Source organism: Mesoplodon mirus, assembly GCF_964341445.2.
Source record: "Mesoplodon mirus genome assembly, chromosome: 3".
In the NCBI taxonomy this organism is placed as follows: domain Eukaryota; kingdom Metazoa; phylum Chordata; class Mammalia; order Artiodactyla; family Ziphiidae; genus Mesoplodon; species Mesoplodon mirus.
The window spans coordinates 193,851,601-193,867,540 of record NC_138978.1 but is presented as its reverse complement, the minus strand read 5'-3'; the positions used below and the strand labels follow the sequence as shown (position 1 = coordinate 193,867,540).

Sequence of the window (15,940 nt, the reverse complement as noted above, 5' to 3'; positions counted from 1 at the left end):
TGTTATCAAACAGCTGTTCTCTTTGGTTGTATGAAGGCTCCATCTGAATAGTCTTAGAATTAGCTTGGCTGGTATATTGCATAGAGGCAGCTGATAAAATAAACTGACATGAGTCAACTATTATGACCTGGCAGGCAGCTTGCACAAAATTTCTGAACATAGAACAAGTGAAATTTTACTGAAATATTCTGGAGACCTGGAGTTAAGAAAACAGAAAAAGAACAGAACAGTTCCTGCCTCAGAAGAAAAATGATGACACATACCCTACTGTTTCTCTTCTGTCCCTTGGTTTATCTACCTGTGTGCCTACCCACCTTCTGAACTATCCAGTGGCTTATACTCTGCCTTAAAAAGATTTAAGATAATTGAATATTTATGAATTGTAACTTAGACAAATACATAGATATCTTAAAAGGCTGGAAAAGGAATTTCTGTCGTTTAAACATTGAATAGCACATCTTCTTGGTCATCATAATCAAGCTGTGTCTGCTTGTTCTGTATAGAAGTTACAAAGAGTATCCAGAAGCATACAGGGATTTTTTATGACAGCTTTATAAGGGTGTAATTTACATACCATAAAATTCATTCACGTTAAGTGTAAAAGTCAATCATTTTTAGTATATTTACAAAGCTCTGCAATCATCACCACAGTCCAGTTTTAGAACATTTTCATCACCCCATTCCTACCATCAGCCCCAAGCAACCATTAATATGCTTTCCGTGTCTTTTCTGGACATTTCATATAAAAAGAATCATACAATATGTAGTCTTTTACATCGGGCTTCTTTCACTCTTTTTTTGGCTTGTTCATATTTTAACATGCGTCAATACTAGATTCCTTTTTATTGCTGATTTTTTATGTTGCAAATCTCATTTCCCTCCAACATTGCACATATATGCATGTTTCATAGCCTTACTTTTTTTTAGCTAGTAGCAGTGCTATTCTAATGCTATTTTAACAATTCTACTTTGGGAACATCTTATAACAATTTCTATGCTGTTCCCTTACTTTCATATCATCAATAACTTTGTACAGATAATCGATCTACTTAGAGACTCAGTTTTAGGGGCACCTTGCAATGGTTAACTCCTTAAGCCTTTCCTGTATACAGTTGTCCCTCTGTATCCACAAGTTCCACATTTGTGGATTCAACTAATCACAGATTGAAAATATTTGGGAAAAAATTTCCGGAAAGTTCCAAAAAACAAAACTTGAATTTGCCGCATACAAGCAACTATTTACATAGACTTTGCAACTTATTTATAGCTATTTTTACAGCATTTACATTGTATTAGGTACTATAAGTAATCTAGAGATGATTTAAAGTATACAGAATGATATGCATAGGTTATATGCAAATATCAATACTATGCCATTTTATATAAGGGACTTGAGCATCTGTAGATTTTGGTATCTGTGGGGATCCTGGAACCAGACCCCAGGGGATACTGAAGGATGACTGTGTATGGAACACACACACACGGAATATATACACGTATATCTATACCACATATATATATACTGAAAAATGTCTCTCTGTTAAAAAAAAAAAGACTACTGACTATTGCTATTTTCTTTTGATTTTTTAATTTATTTTTTTATACAGCAGGTTCTTATTAGTTATCTATTTTAAACATATTAGTGTATATATGTCAGTCCCAATCTCCCAATTCATCCCACCACCACCCTCTGACAATTGCGATTTTGATGGGGAATAGATCTAGTGAATTCTGGTGTCTATGTTTCCTTGACATGCATTCAAAATGTTTGTGTAAGTCACCAATGAAATTCAGTCAATTTATTTTACATGCTATTCAGATATATTTTGTGATATTTTGGCTACAATTTTTGGCTACTAATGAAAATAAGACTATATCTGTTTGATGTAGAAAAAAAGCTTAAAAATTATATTTCCTCAACCAACATATTGTTCAATATAAGATCCTAACTACTAAGTGGCTTTATGAAATGCACTTTGGTTTTCAAGAGAGTCATGATGAGAAGCAGTGTGCCTAATTTGAAAGTTTTAATTGTAATACACATGTGTTTCTTTAGCATTTGTGGAATCCAACATCTGGAACGAATAGGAAAGAAGCTGAATCTCTTCGACTCCCTTTATTTCTGCATTGTGACGTTTTCTACTGTGGGCTTTGGGGATGTCACTCCAGAAACATGGTCGTCCAAGCTTTTTGTTGTTGCCATGATCTGTGTTGCTCTCGTGGTTCTCCCCATACAGGTAAACACAACCATGTTAAATTTTATAGGAACCTGCAAAGTCTTATGAAATCAAATCTTCCACATTTAATAAAAATTGCATGATAGCTTGTTAATCTAACAATAATATATTAACACCTGCTATTATTCCATCCAGTCAATTAATTACAATTGTATCAAAAATGCCTTTTTGCATTGTATTAGAAACATTGAGGTTTTTTTTCCCCTCCAGTCACTATTGATAGCTCACATTTCATTTCAATTCTTCAAGGTGCTTTCTTTCAAATGTAGAATATTTATGTTAATTATAGGATTGTACGATAGTATATTTTTAAATTATAGAATGATAGCTCAAGGAAATATACTTGCAAAAGGTTGATTTCTCTTGAGTCTTGAAAATACATCTAAAAGCCATGTGTTGTAATGAATAAAAATTGTTTCCATATGATGGTCAACTAAAACAAAATCTGAAGATGATACATAGCTATCATGCAGCATTTTGGAGAATGGATAAGGAGATAGCAAAGGGACAGAGATATAAAATGAGACTAAAGATACATAGAGGCAATCTTCAACTTTTTCCTGCAATGAACTCTGGGTGTCCATGGGTGGGCAGGTCAGAAACAAGATGTGGCCAATACAAATCAAACTTGCATGTTCCATTACAGAACCATTGGCCACAGTGTATTGAAATATACTTTACATAGGTATAAAAATGATCTTCCCATTCCTATCCAATCATACATGTCATCCTTAATGACACCCCTCCCCTATACACTCCACAACCCTTAGATACCAACTACTAAATAACTAGAATGTGACCTTTCATTTGTGGTAAGGGTATCTCCCCTTGCAGGAGATGTGGGCTGAAGTTGATATAAGAATGTGGGAGAAAAAAAGTGAGGCTTTTCTCTTTGACTCAGTGCATGACATATATAGCTGCATACCCTACTGGACAGAGCAGAGGCACGGACCTCTTAGTGCCCTGCTATGATACAATAGGAAAATCATATTACTGTGTTTCCTGAAGACCTGAAGGCCCTGGGAGGCATTAGCAAGCTCTGCAGCCATCCTGTAAAGAGCCTCTTATTGAAGGGAACACTGATCCTTTGCATCTCAAAGACTTTCATCTAAGAAATTGAGCATACTTAGTAAACAACAGATGTATTGCATTTAATTTTATTTTTATTTTTATGTCCCGTGTCTTTCTTTCACATGTGGAAAATGCATTACAGTTTGAACAGCTGGCCTATTTGTGGATGGAGAGACAAAAGTCAGGTGGAAACTATAGTCGACACAGAGCTCAGACTGAAAAGCACGTTGTTCTGTGTGTCAGCTCACTGAAGATTGACTTACTCATGGACTTCCTGAATGAATTCTATGCTCATCCAAGACTCCAGGTACCTTTAAACAGATCATACCTACTAACATTGTCAAAGTCAGTTAATCATGGTACAGCCTGTGTTCTGGAGGATTTTTATTTATACACTCAAATTTAGAAAGAGAAAATGAAGAACTACAAATATAACCAGGAACATAGAAAAAAATGCTGGAGGAATACACAGTATGTTAAGTTTCCTTCTGTATCTATACTGAAAGACAGATGGAATTATGTTACTGCTACAAAGAAAGGTTTTCTCTGATTAAAATGATTGTTTTTTTTCTCCCTTGGGTAATGCATAAATGATATTTTTTATGAAACATTGAAATTTAACATAAAATATAATAAAACAATGAAAGAATCATTTCAATACCATCTGCTTACTTGAATATTTCAGACATTTATCAAGTGTTGCTGATAGAAATGTGGAAGTCTGGAAGTTCCATTTTTCCTTTTGTTTCCTGGAGTGAAACTAGGTCTTATTTATAGTAACAAAAAATGACCAAAATTTGGGAAATAACTTGCTGATTGAGATAATAAATTCAGAAAAATCTCTTCTTCTGTCTATGCAGACAAACTCCTCAGATACTTCTTCCACTTGCCATGGTTCTGTGTCAGTGTAGACTTAGGTCATCTCCTTTGCTGCTCAAGGCACTTAATCTAGTCCAAACAGCAAAGAGCTACTTGAATTTCTTGTGTTTTCCCAATAAATCTGTGGCAAGAGTTTGGATAATCCTGAGGTCAAGACAGTGCTGAGTACATCAATTATCTCTCCCTTAAAGAGATTTTTTTCTTGAATATTTTAGAGAACTTTTAAAATACTATTTTTTGGATTAAAAAATTACTTTAGAAGTGATACTAATATAATATATTATTCTGTTTTTGCATAAATTATTTTTCTTTTTTTGTAGGAATTCCATATTTAATGGTTAGGTTTTTTATTATTCATATTAAATAATTTCAGATGCTTATTAAAACCCACAAAGAAAATCTATTTGGGGGAAAATTCGATCCTTCCAAATTTTGATCCCTAGTAATTTATTTTGTCTAATATCAATATGGAGAATTCTTAGAACTCCAAAAATTCCTACTAGATATATTATAAAGTGATAAAATGGTGAATGTTTACCAGAGAATTTGAATTCTTATAGATAAATTATTTTAAATTCTTATAGATTTTAAATTCTTACAGATTGTTTTTTATTTTCTCCAAAAGACCATTATTTTGAAATATTTTGATCTCAAACTTTTAAATTTAAGTTACTTTGTCAGTATTATCAATATTTTTGTGAATCTTTTTCCATTCAGATATTCATCAGAATATTTTCAATATTATCAGTTCATAATAATATTACCAAATGATACAAATCACCATCACAGTTTTTATTCTAAAAGTAACAATTCGAAGTATGAATTGATCCTTAGGACTTCTGGCTGGTATGCAATTTATCTTTTAGAATCAGCCTGAAGTCGTAACTGAAAACTTCATAGACTGGAAAATGTGTGCTGAGTATAAGCAGCGATTACCTTCCCTTCCTGGTACTAATAAAATTGAAAAAGATCAGGATGAATATATTGACTTATGAGATGTTTATATGTCTGTTATGTTTATTACTGAATCATTTTATTTGACACTAGGTTTTAAATCAAACTTTTATTTGTTAGTAAGAGTTAATTTCTACTTTATCATATTTTGAAATGTTCTTAGATATTCTATTTACCTACGTAGTATAAAACAAAGCATTATTGTCTCTAACCCATGGCCCCCTTTGTTTTGAGTAGGATTATTATGTGGTGATTTTGTGTCCTACTGAAATGGATGTGCAGGTCCGAAGGGTCCTACAGATTCCGATGTGGTCACAAAGAGTCATCTACCTTCAAGGTTCAGCCCTTAAAGATCAGGATCTGTTGCGAGCAAAGTGAGTATATCTCTTCAGTATTTTCCATCTTGTAGTGTTTTAATATCTTTTCTCTCCTCCAAATTTTAGCAGTTTTCAGTGTTGCAAGATGTGTATTTGAATACAGGCTTTTGCTTTCGTCCCACTGCTGGTCAAATCGGAAGGTTAAAAATATAAAATCCGCGTATTTGCTCCTCTTTCTCAGGGCAGGGATGTTCAGCAGACTGCATCCACACAACACGGTGAGAAGTGTGGTGTCGTGTAATTATCTCAGGCTGATGGGAGGTGAGCTGAGTTATCCAGACTCAAGGAGACTCATCTCCAAATCCCTGGATACTGTTTTTATTCCACAGATAAAAATCTTGGGCTAAACATTGTGTGAGATGCCAAAGCAGTTTGCGTCAGGGTTTAAATTTAAGGAGCTTGTATCATATACTGGGCAGGTAACACTTATGTTGCTTGGTGTCTGAGATGAACGAGTCCTTGGGGACTGGAAGAATCAGAAAGGTGACAGGGGTCTTAGTTTCTCTCTTCTTGTTGTGTAGATGCCAGCCCACCCAGCTTAAAGGTGACATAGTCTTACACATTTGTCACAGGTCATGAGGGTCATTTCAGGGGGCAGAGTGAGAGGATGGTTGGTTAGACTGTAGACACTGGGGAATCAGGGCATCTGCAAAACAGCATCCTTAGTTTCAGAAGCCAGAAGCGTTCCTTAGTGCAGGTAGCTTTGCTCAATGTTTTCTCTTATTTTACAAGTTTTAAACATATCTTCATGTTTATCCTTGAGTTGTCCTACAAATTCTTTTAGGTTTAAAAGTATCTTCCCTCAATTTCATAAGTGTTTTTTTCTTTGTTGTTGTTTTGGTTTTTTTCCAGATCACTTGAGCATGTGTGTTAGTGTGTGTGTTGGTGCATGTTTTCCATGTGTTTGTTCTGTGTTTCTTTATGCATGTTCTCTGTGTGTTTGTGTTTGTGTGTGTATGGGGGAGGGTGTGTGTGGGTGACGGAAAAGAACAGAAGAAAATTTCCAAACTCCTTTTTGCTGCTTACTCCTGCAAAAGATGACTAGATAGCTCATAACAGGAACTCTGACATTAGTTTTGATTTATATATAATAGTTCAGTTTAACTGAGATTTTTCCAAAGATTTAATAACTTCTGAAACAAAAAAGTCAGTAGAAACTGTCAGGATATAATGAATGGTACATAATTGGAAAACTAAGCTTCTTTGAGAATATATTGGATGGGCCAAAAAGTGCCTTCAGTTTTTTAAGTAAAAATAAAAGACACATTTTTCATTTTCACCAAGAACTTTATTGAACGACGTATTCACCTTTTTGTTCCACTACCTTCTGCCATTTTTCAGGCAACTTTATAATTCCATCTTCCTAAAACTTTTTTATCTTTTTGAGCAAAGAACTGTTCCAGGTGCCTTTTACAGTCTTCCAGGAAATTGAAATTTTTTCCATTAAGAGAATTTTTAAAGACTGAAATAAATGGAAATCCGAAGGGGTAATGTCTGGAATACGGTGGACAAATCATAACTTCCCAGCCAACCTGTAACAGTTTTTGCCTGGTCATCAAAGAAACATAAGGCCTTGCGTTATCCTGATGGAAGATTATGCATTTTATATTAACTAATTCTGGACGCTTTTCATCGAGTGCCACTTTCAGTTGGTCTAATTGGGAGCAGTACTTGTTGGAATTAATTGTTTGGTTTTCTGCAAGGAGCTCATAATAGAAGATTCCCTTCCAATCACACCATATACACAGCATCACCTTCTTTGGATGAAGACCAGCCTTTGGTGTGGTTGGTGGTGCTTCATTTCACTTACCCCATGATCTCTTCCATTCCACATTGTTGTACAGTATCCACTTTTCTTTGCCCATCACAGTTTGTTTTAAAAATGGAACATTTTCATAACGTTTCAGTAGAGAATCACATGTGGAAACATGGTCAAGAAGCTTTTTTTGCTTAACTTATGTGGAACCCAAGCATCAAAGTGATTCGCATAACTAAGCTGGTGCAGATGATTTTCAAAGCTTGATTTGGTTATGTCGGCTATCTCCCGCATGGTATAATGTTGATTTTCAGTTATTGTTTCAATTTGATCCTTATCAACTTCAACTGGTCTACCCGACTGTGGAGCATCATCCAGCAAGAAATCTCCAGCACGAAACTTCACAAACCACTTTTGACACATTCAATCAGTCGCAGCACCTTCTCCATACTAGAGCCATCTTACCCAAAATACGGAACAAACATTTTGACCCACCCAATATTAGTATTTGTTGTGGATTACATACTTCATATACGTTGTCACTATACATGACAGTTCTAGAATAAGTCAGATTCTCCCAGTACCTCAAGTAAAACACAGGTGTTTGCTATTTGCTATCTATATTTATTATTTGGGAACTGTAAAGAAATAGTTGCTTAGACAGTAACATAACTTGGATCTTTATATTCATCTGCATAGATAATCAATACGCTTAATTTATTATAATGAGTTAAGTTCTTCATAGGGTAAAAATGAGTCATGCACATATTATGGTCAGTATGAATTTCTGTGTTAAATGAAGTCTTTTGACTACCTAATAAATTAATCTAAGCCATTAGGATTAGTTATTAGTATCTTAGCTTGATACTACCTAGGATTAACACATTCATTTAGTATTAATAGTGTTAATAATGGTTTCTTAGCAAAATCAGTCACATTTGCAAGAAGCATTCCTCCATAAGAATAAAAAAGAAAAGTGTGGATGAGTGAGAGGTAGCAGGGTGGTAATTCTCAAAAAGCTGAATTAAGAAAGAAGGCACCATTTCTATGTTCATTTCTTATCCTATGTCACATGAAAATTTGGGATTTAATGTTAACTAATACATTCTTCAGTACAATTCCCCATGCAAGAAACAAAGAGTAGGATTCTCCAAACCAGTTCCAAAGGTCAGTTGTATGAGTTTTGAATTGCTTTGTTGAAGATGACGTTTAGAAAATGTTATACAATGCTCATAGTGTCTTAATAACCATGACTACTTCACATTTTTCCAGAACTGTTTGCTTTGGTCTAATTCCATGGATTTTTCATAGAAAATATTTTGGGGAAAAATTCTTTTATCATAATGAACCAGAAAGATAAATAATTCGTTATTTTGAAAATACACAGTTTTATGTTTTTAGAACATTACTTATCAAGCACTGAAGCGTAATTACTGTTTATCAGTACATTTAAGAAATATAGAACTTTAGCATGAAAGGAAAGGGTTTGGAACAGTTGATGATTCATCTCCAGGAAATATAAATGTACAGTAGAATTTGGCTTACAAATACTAGGCAGCTTTGTTTCCTCTCTCTTAGTTTTGTTGACATACTGAAGCCAAGATGTAATCCATCTAAACTAAAGGCTAATACAACTCCCTCAATTTACACGAAGTATATATATGAAAAAAAAATATAATGATAAAAGAGAAAATAAAATTTGACTCTTTTTTAACGTCTGTCATTATAAGCTGTTGAGTTATATAGCCAATCTGCAACAATTATTTTGTTTACAGTCAAATATAGTCAAGATTGTAGAAATACTACTTTCATTTAAACCTAAGGATGTCCATAGTTTACACGTACTTTATATGCACTGGAATTCTATTTTGCAGATAATGCATAGATATGCACAGATATGTCAGTGTGTGATTATTTTATTTTTCCATCTGCATTTAGGATGGATGATGCTGAGGCCTGTTTTATTCTGAGCAGCCGTTGTGAAGTAGATAGGACATCCTCTGTAAGTTTCTAAAATGTCTTTTTGTAAATTGTTCTTCTTTCCTTAGAAGATTTTTAATTAATTTATTTTTTAATCTGCCAACATTAAGTATTGATGACCTTAAAATTTTACTAAACGGAAGTAAATATCTCTAAACTATCTTGCCAAAATATAAGAATAGTTGCATCATTGACTGTATCAACGAAAGTATTCTTGAAGTAGTTATCACTAATCCCTGGGTTTTCAGTTGATCAAAATGAAATGAGTCATATATAAACAGAACTAGATCATTTTTAATTAAATATATCCTATGCTATGTGATTTTGTTCAAATGATCTCAATTTCCTCAACTTAAAAACAAGGCAGATGGATCAGGCAGTCTGCATAAAATCAGTTGGAGAGTTTCTAAAAAAATATGCATTTGTGAAAGTTCTATTCAGGATATGCAGGGTGGGGACTGGGAAGCTGTGTATTTTTAAAAGATCTCCAGGTGATTTTGAAGCACCTCCCAATTTGGAAATCTCTGGCTTATATGATCTCCATGATACATTTTTTAGGTCTAAAGTTCTATAAACTCATAATTAAATTAAATCTTATAATTTACCAAATTATAACTTCTATTTTTTAAATGCATTTAAATTTTATTACTTTTAAAAAGTGCTTTATTATTCTATGTTGAGGATGTACTGTTAACTCCTGTGTTTCTAAGCCAGTAAGTTCATCGGTAGTCATAACTGTGGTACACAGACAGATAAGAACCTTGGTGGCTTCTGTAGTGATTGGGGAAAAGGCAAAATATGTCTGGGTCTTTTAGGGACATGATTTGCACTTTTCTGAAGCATCTAATAGGTGTGCTCTGGTACATTACTTTAGAATTGCAAGTCCTGAATGTGACAGGGTTTGTGTTGTTCTCACTCTAATTTAACTAAAATTTTTACTCATTTTTAAACGAGCTTACTCATCCTTCATTTGAAGAGGACTATTATGTGTTGAATTGTGTCCCTCAAAAACTCGTGTGTTGAAGTCCAAACCTCCAGCACCTCATAATGTGAACTTACTTGGCGATAAGGTCTTAATAGAGATAATCAACTTATAATGAGTTTATTAAAGTGGGTCTTAGTCCCATATGAGCTGTGTCCTTGTAAAAAAGGGAAATGTGGTGACAGAGAGATAACAGGGAGAATGCCACATGCACATTAAGACAGTCTTCTCTAAGCCAGGAGAGAGGCCTGGGACACACACTCCCCTCACAGCCCTCAGGAGGAACCAATCTTACCAACACCTTGATTTTGGACTCTGGCCTCCAGGATGATGCGACAATAAATTTTCGTTAAGCCACCCAGTTTGTGGTACTTTGTTATTGTAGCCCTAGCAAACTAATGCAAGGCCATAGACCAAACAAATGATTGCAAAGTTTGTAAAATATTTATTTTTTAAAAATATATATTTTAAAATTCACTTGCTCCCCTCCTTCTCCACAGTTACTGTCTTAATTCAGACCAGATTCTCCTCGGTCCACTTACGCACTATTGCAATGGTTTCTTAATTGTTTCCATACATTAAATACTCCAAACATATTTATTGAATAAGTGAACTGGAATTGAACATCCTCTACCTTATGTTTCTATAATTATTTAACTTATGTAATTGTGAATCTTGGGCCTCTCCAGTGGGAGTTTAGTTTCAAAATACTTCCAGTCTTCCAGTATCTATGTAACAAAGGGAGTAAACATTAGGAAATAATCACCTAATGTCTTTTAGAGTACCCTTTACAAGGTGAATTTGGAAGCTTTCTATTAAACAAATGCATTCCATTTCCTCCTGACACTCTAGCAAATTTACAAGAAATGCATAAAAAGACCTCACTCATCAAGACAAAGGAGATGGTAGATGAGGAGACCTTAATACAAGTTTGGAAGCTAGAAAGCAGATGGTCGGGTGGTAACTGACTTAACAGACAGAAGGAAGGTAACATTTAAGTTGAGAGAGGAAACAAATCAGATGCAGGCTCTTTTCTGCAATGGAGCCTCAAAAGTCGCAGGAAATAGAGGCACCAGATGCCTCTGTAAGTAGGCATATATATATATGAACAGTGATTAAAAGTCTGGAGGAGAAGCAGTTAGATTCCCTGAACCCCTCCACACATCCATGGCTGGTCCCTCTCCCCATCCTGGGAAAATAGGTTTACTATTTGGCGAATTTGACCAAAATAAACACTTTCTGGCTGCCCAGGAAGAAAGAGTGGGAAATTAGCTTGTGGCAGAGAGTCCTGACCCACTGATGCCCTCTGGGAATGAAGCATTGGAAGCAAAATCCTCTAATTCTGTGCAGTTTCAGAGAAGGTCAGTGTGAGTTACTGAAGCAGTTGGGGGACAGGAAATGCAGGAGACTGTTTCCTCTGCCTACTTATGGTGGAGACAGCTCAGGCTACTGCGTGATCCAGATGGTGGGGTGGGGCGCCTCCAGGAACAACCAGCAGGGCTCCCTTGGTATTGGACTGGTTGGTGCAGCAAGACTGTTTGGTAGACACATCAGGACTGGAAGCATTCTTGGCCAAGTGTGTGTGTGTGTGTGTGTGTGTGTGTGTGTGTGTACATAGGATGTGAAAATAAGCTTCCTGCATTCACTCAGGTCCCAAACAGCTTTTGAGTACTTCACTCCTACATATGTTCAAACAACAGTGATCACTAGACATTTAAGGAATTTCCTAAGAAGAAAAAGAAGGAACCAAGTAACAGACATACAAAAAGCATAGAGAAAAGAGGAATTAAGGGAAAACACAAATACTGCCATAGAATTCTGGGAGAATAAGTAAATTTCAAAATATGTAATAAATATCCTATTTTTAGTAATTTAGTAATTGAGAAGATGAGAAGAGTATACATAAATAAAACAAGAATAGTAGGCTATAGAGCAAGACAAATCAAAACAAAACAAGAACATTCAGTGAACCAAAAAGAGCTTCTGGAAATTAAGTATAGGTAACAAATGAAAAATTAAATAAAATATTTAGAAGATAAATCTAAGGACATTGAAAAATGAAGAGTAATAAAATGAACAATAAAACCAACTAATGGAAAAGGGGAGTCAAAACAAGAGAAAATTAAAGGAGTAGTCAGGAAGAAGCAATATCCATATAGTAAGAATTTAAGGAACAAGGTCTAGAAAATGGGGGAAATTCTTAGCAAAAATATAAAACAAAATAAAAATTTAAAAAAACCCAGAAATTAAAACAAATTTCTCAGACTGAAGTTGACAAATCAAGAGGGGCCACTTATTACAGATTAATGACTAAAAAAGTTATGCTTGCCAGAGAAATTGAGATATGAGAAGGACCAAGAGGAAGGAAAGAATGAAAATGAAGAGAAGGTAAAGTAGAAGAAAACACTCAAAACCAAGGATGGAGAATTAGAATGTTTTCAGACTTAGCAGTAATACCAGCAGCCAGAAGACAGTGGGTCAAGGCTTTCAAAATTCTGGGGGAAAGTACTTTCCCACTTGGAATTCTGTATCCTGGCAAAACTTCAGTAATGTCGTGGTCCGAGCGTGGGTTGGAAGAAGAATTTCCAGACCGGAAGTATTTTAGAAAAGAGAGTTTATTGAAAAGAAAGAGCAGAGTTAGTGAGGGGCGCTGCAAATACAGCGGGCCGACTTCCTGATAGACCAGGGAGAGCCGACCTCCTTTGTGGGCTAGTGGCCAACTTTTATAGCCTCAAGACAAAGAAAATTCCTGCTGGCAGGATGGCATTAGGTGACTGGTCAGGGTGCTACAAGGTTACTACATGGTGATTATTTTACCTAACATGGAGTTGGGGGGCTGTCCAGTTTAGATTAGGAGAGCACATGGCAACAGTTGCTATGGGGGATCGGTTAATTCCAGAATTTTTGTCCTGTGTCCTTGATGTAGGGCTCCACAAGTAAGAAGATAGAAAGATATTTACAGATATTAAAAAGTTTCAAAAATTCACAGTTCTCAGGAGACTGCTGGGAGATGTGTTTTACCAAAACTAGGGAGTGAGTGAAGACAGAATACAACTCAGGGGAGGGAATGGGAATTCCCAAGGTTATGGTCAAAGCAGATTCTGGGACAAAAGCAAGAAGGGAGTGCAAGAAGGGAGGTCTGCCTCTGGAAAAAGATGAAATCAACGTTCCCTGATGTGGTTGAATATATGGAAAGGAAGTTTCCACTTCTGTGCAGAAAACAAATAAAGAAATAATGGCTTAAATTATTGCAACTATGACAAAAATTATAAAACCACAGATTCATAAAACAAATCTCTAAAGTATGATTACTTAAAAGACTGCACTGGAACTTGTAATAATCAAATTTCTGAAAATCAATAAGATAAACTTATGTAGCTATAAGATGCATTACATACAGAGGAATAAACAATTTTAAACAGAAGACAATTGGACAAGTGTTTTAGAGTGCTTTGAAAAATTGTCAATATACTATTTCATTTCTTGTAAAAGTATCTCACAATAAAGAAGCCATGATAAAAACATTTTTATACAAACATTTATTGCCAACAGACTACATTTTTTAAAAAGTTAAAGTTCTTCAACAAAAATAAATGATGTCTTCTGAGAACTTAGATTTATACGAAGAAATAAAGAGAGCAAAAATGGTAAATATGTAGGTAAATATAAATGACTATTTTTTTAATATAATTTATTGTTTAAGGCAAAAAAAATAGTCATGGAATTGTAAGAAATGTAGAAGTGAAATTAATGGCAATAATATGACAAAGATTGGAAAGGGATGGTGGAAATATACTGTAATAAGATTCTTGCACTTTACATATTATTTAAATGAAGAGTTTGATAGAGATTTATGTTATAAAACAGAATGACCATGATAAAGATAAAACAGAAGACAAAATGGTACACTAAAAATATTTACTTAATCTGAAAAAAGGAAGGAAAAGAACAAAAAACAAATGGGACAAGTAGAAAACAACAAGATAGTAAACTTAAACCCAACCATATTAATAACTCTGTGAATTATATGAATGGACTAAATTCAGTATTGAATGGTAGGGATCTTCATACTGGATAAGTAAAAGAAAGACCAAATAAAGTACTACCCACAGAAATTTCACTCAAAAGGAAAACATACAATTAGGTTAAAAGTAAGAGGATGGAAAAAGATATACTGTGTGCACACTAGTCATACAAAAGCTGGAATGGCCATATAAAATAGATAAAGAAGACCTCAAAGGCAGGAACTTTTAACAGAGGTAAAGAGAAATAGTTTATATTTATTAAAGGATTAATTCATGAAGAAGACATAACTCTCCTAAGTGTGTATGCACCTTATAATAAAATCTCAAAATTTATGAAGTATGAAATAAGAGAACAGAAAGGAAACAAAAAAAAAGGTACAATTATTGTTAGAAATTTCAGTATTTCTCAGTAATTAATAGAACAAATAGAAAGAAAATCATTCAGGTTATTAAAAACTTGAACTCATTTTCATCAATTAGATCAATTGACATATGGAACATTACACTCAACTGCAGAATACATGTTCTTATCTAGTGAATATGGAACATTCACAAAGATGGACCGTGTGCTGGACCATAAAAGAAATGACAGAAAAGATAAAAGAATTAAAAAACATGCAGAGTAGTGTCTCGATCATAATAGAATTTAATAAGAAACCAATAATAAAACTATAGCAGGAAAATACCCACATATTTAAAAATTAAATTATACATTTTTAACCCATGGATAAAATATGAAATAACAAGGAGAATTAGAAATATTTTAATTGAATTGTGATGAAAAATGCAACATTTCAGAATTTGTAGGATGCAGCTCAAGTAGTGCCTAAAGAGGGATTCATAGTTTTAAATTCTTATATGAGAAAAGAAGTTTAAAAATTGAATAGCAAAGAGGAAGTGGAGACAACAATTACAGTCTTTAGAAGTGTTTTCTGTAAGTGGAAGCAGAGAAATAAGGCAGCAACTGATGGGTAATATTTGCCCATTGGTTTTAAGTGGGAACATTTTTTTCCATTTCTTTTTTTTAAATTTATTTTTTATTGACATATAGTTGAATTACAATGTTGTGTTAATTACTGCTGTACAGCAAAGTGATTCAGGTATACATATATATATAGATTCATTTTCATATTCTTTTCCATTATGGTTTATCACAGGATATTGAATACAGTTCCCTGTGCTCTACAGTAGGACCTTGTGGTTTATCCATCCTATACATAATAGTTTGCATCTGCTAATCCCAAACTCCCAATCCTTCCCTTTCCCACCCCCTTCCCCTTGGCAACCACCAATCTATTGTCTATGTCCCTGATTCTGTTTCTGTTTCACAGACAGATTCATTTGTGTCATATTTTTTATTCCTAAGTGGGAAAATTTTAGCGAGTCTTATATGCTAAAGGAAGTGATCTACCAGAGAGAGTAAAATGAATGATGCAGGAAAAGGAAAATTGGAATATTTTCCTTTGATAAATAAATGGGTAAAATGCTCATGTATTTTAAAAACAGGGAAGACAAGCTATATAGATCCAGAGACAAGTATATGGTCAAATGTGATAGAGCTATGGAAGTCCTTCTCTTACCATTTCTATGTTGGTTTTTATTATTATTATTATTTTTTATAGAAGTTGAAATCGTCAGATGGTAGAGGTTTGAGATGAGAGAAGAAGATATGAAATAGT

General features: G+C 34.3%; 1 protein-coding gene across 9 annotated transcripts in view; it reads left to right on the top strand.

Annotated features, from left to right (window-relative positions):
• The window catches only part of KCNT2 (potassium sodium-activated channel subfamily T member 2), a 354,895-nt gene that overhangs the window by 178,815 nt on the left and 160,140 nt on the right, over positions 1-15,940 (top strand). For all 9 annotated transcript variants that reach the window (XM_082615038.1, XM_082615036.1, XM_082615040.1 and 6 more), the window contains 4 exons: positions 2,057-2,237; positions 3,451-3,615; positions 5,379-5,515; positions 9,213-9,276. In XM_082615038.1, the coding sequence (XP_082471164.1) occupies positions 2,057-2,237; positions 3,451-3,615; positions 5,379-5,515; positions 9,213-9,276 (547 nt within the window). The remainder of the gene's footprint in view (positions 1-2,056; positions 2,238-3,450; positions 3,616-5,378; positions 5,516-9,212; positions 9,277-15,940) is intronic.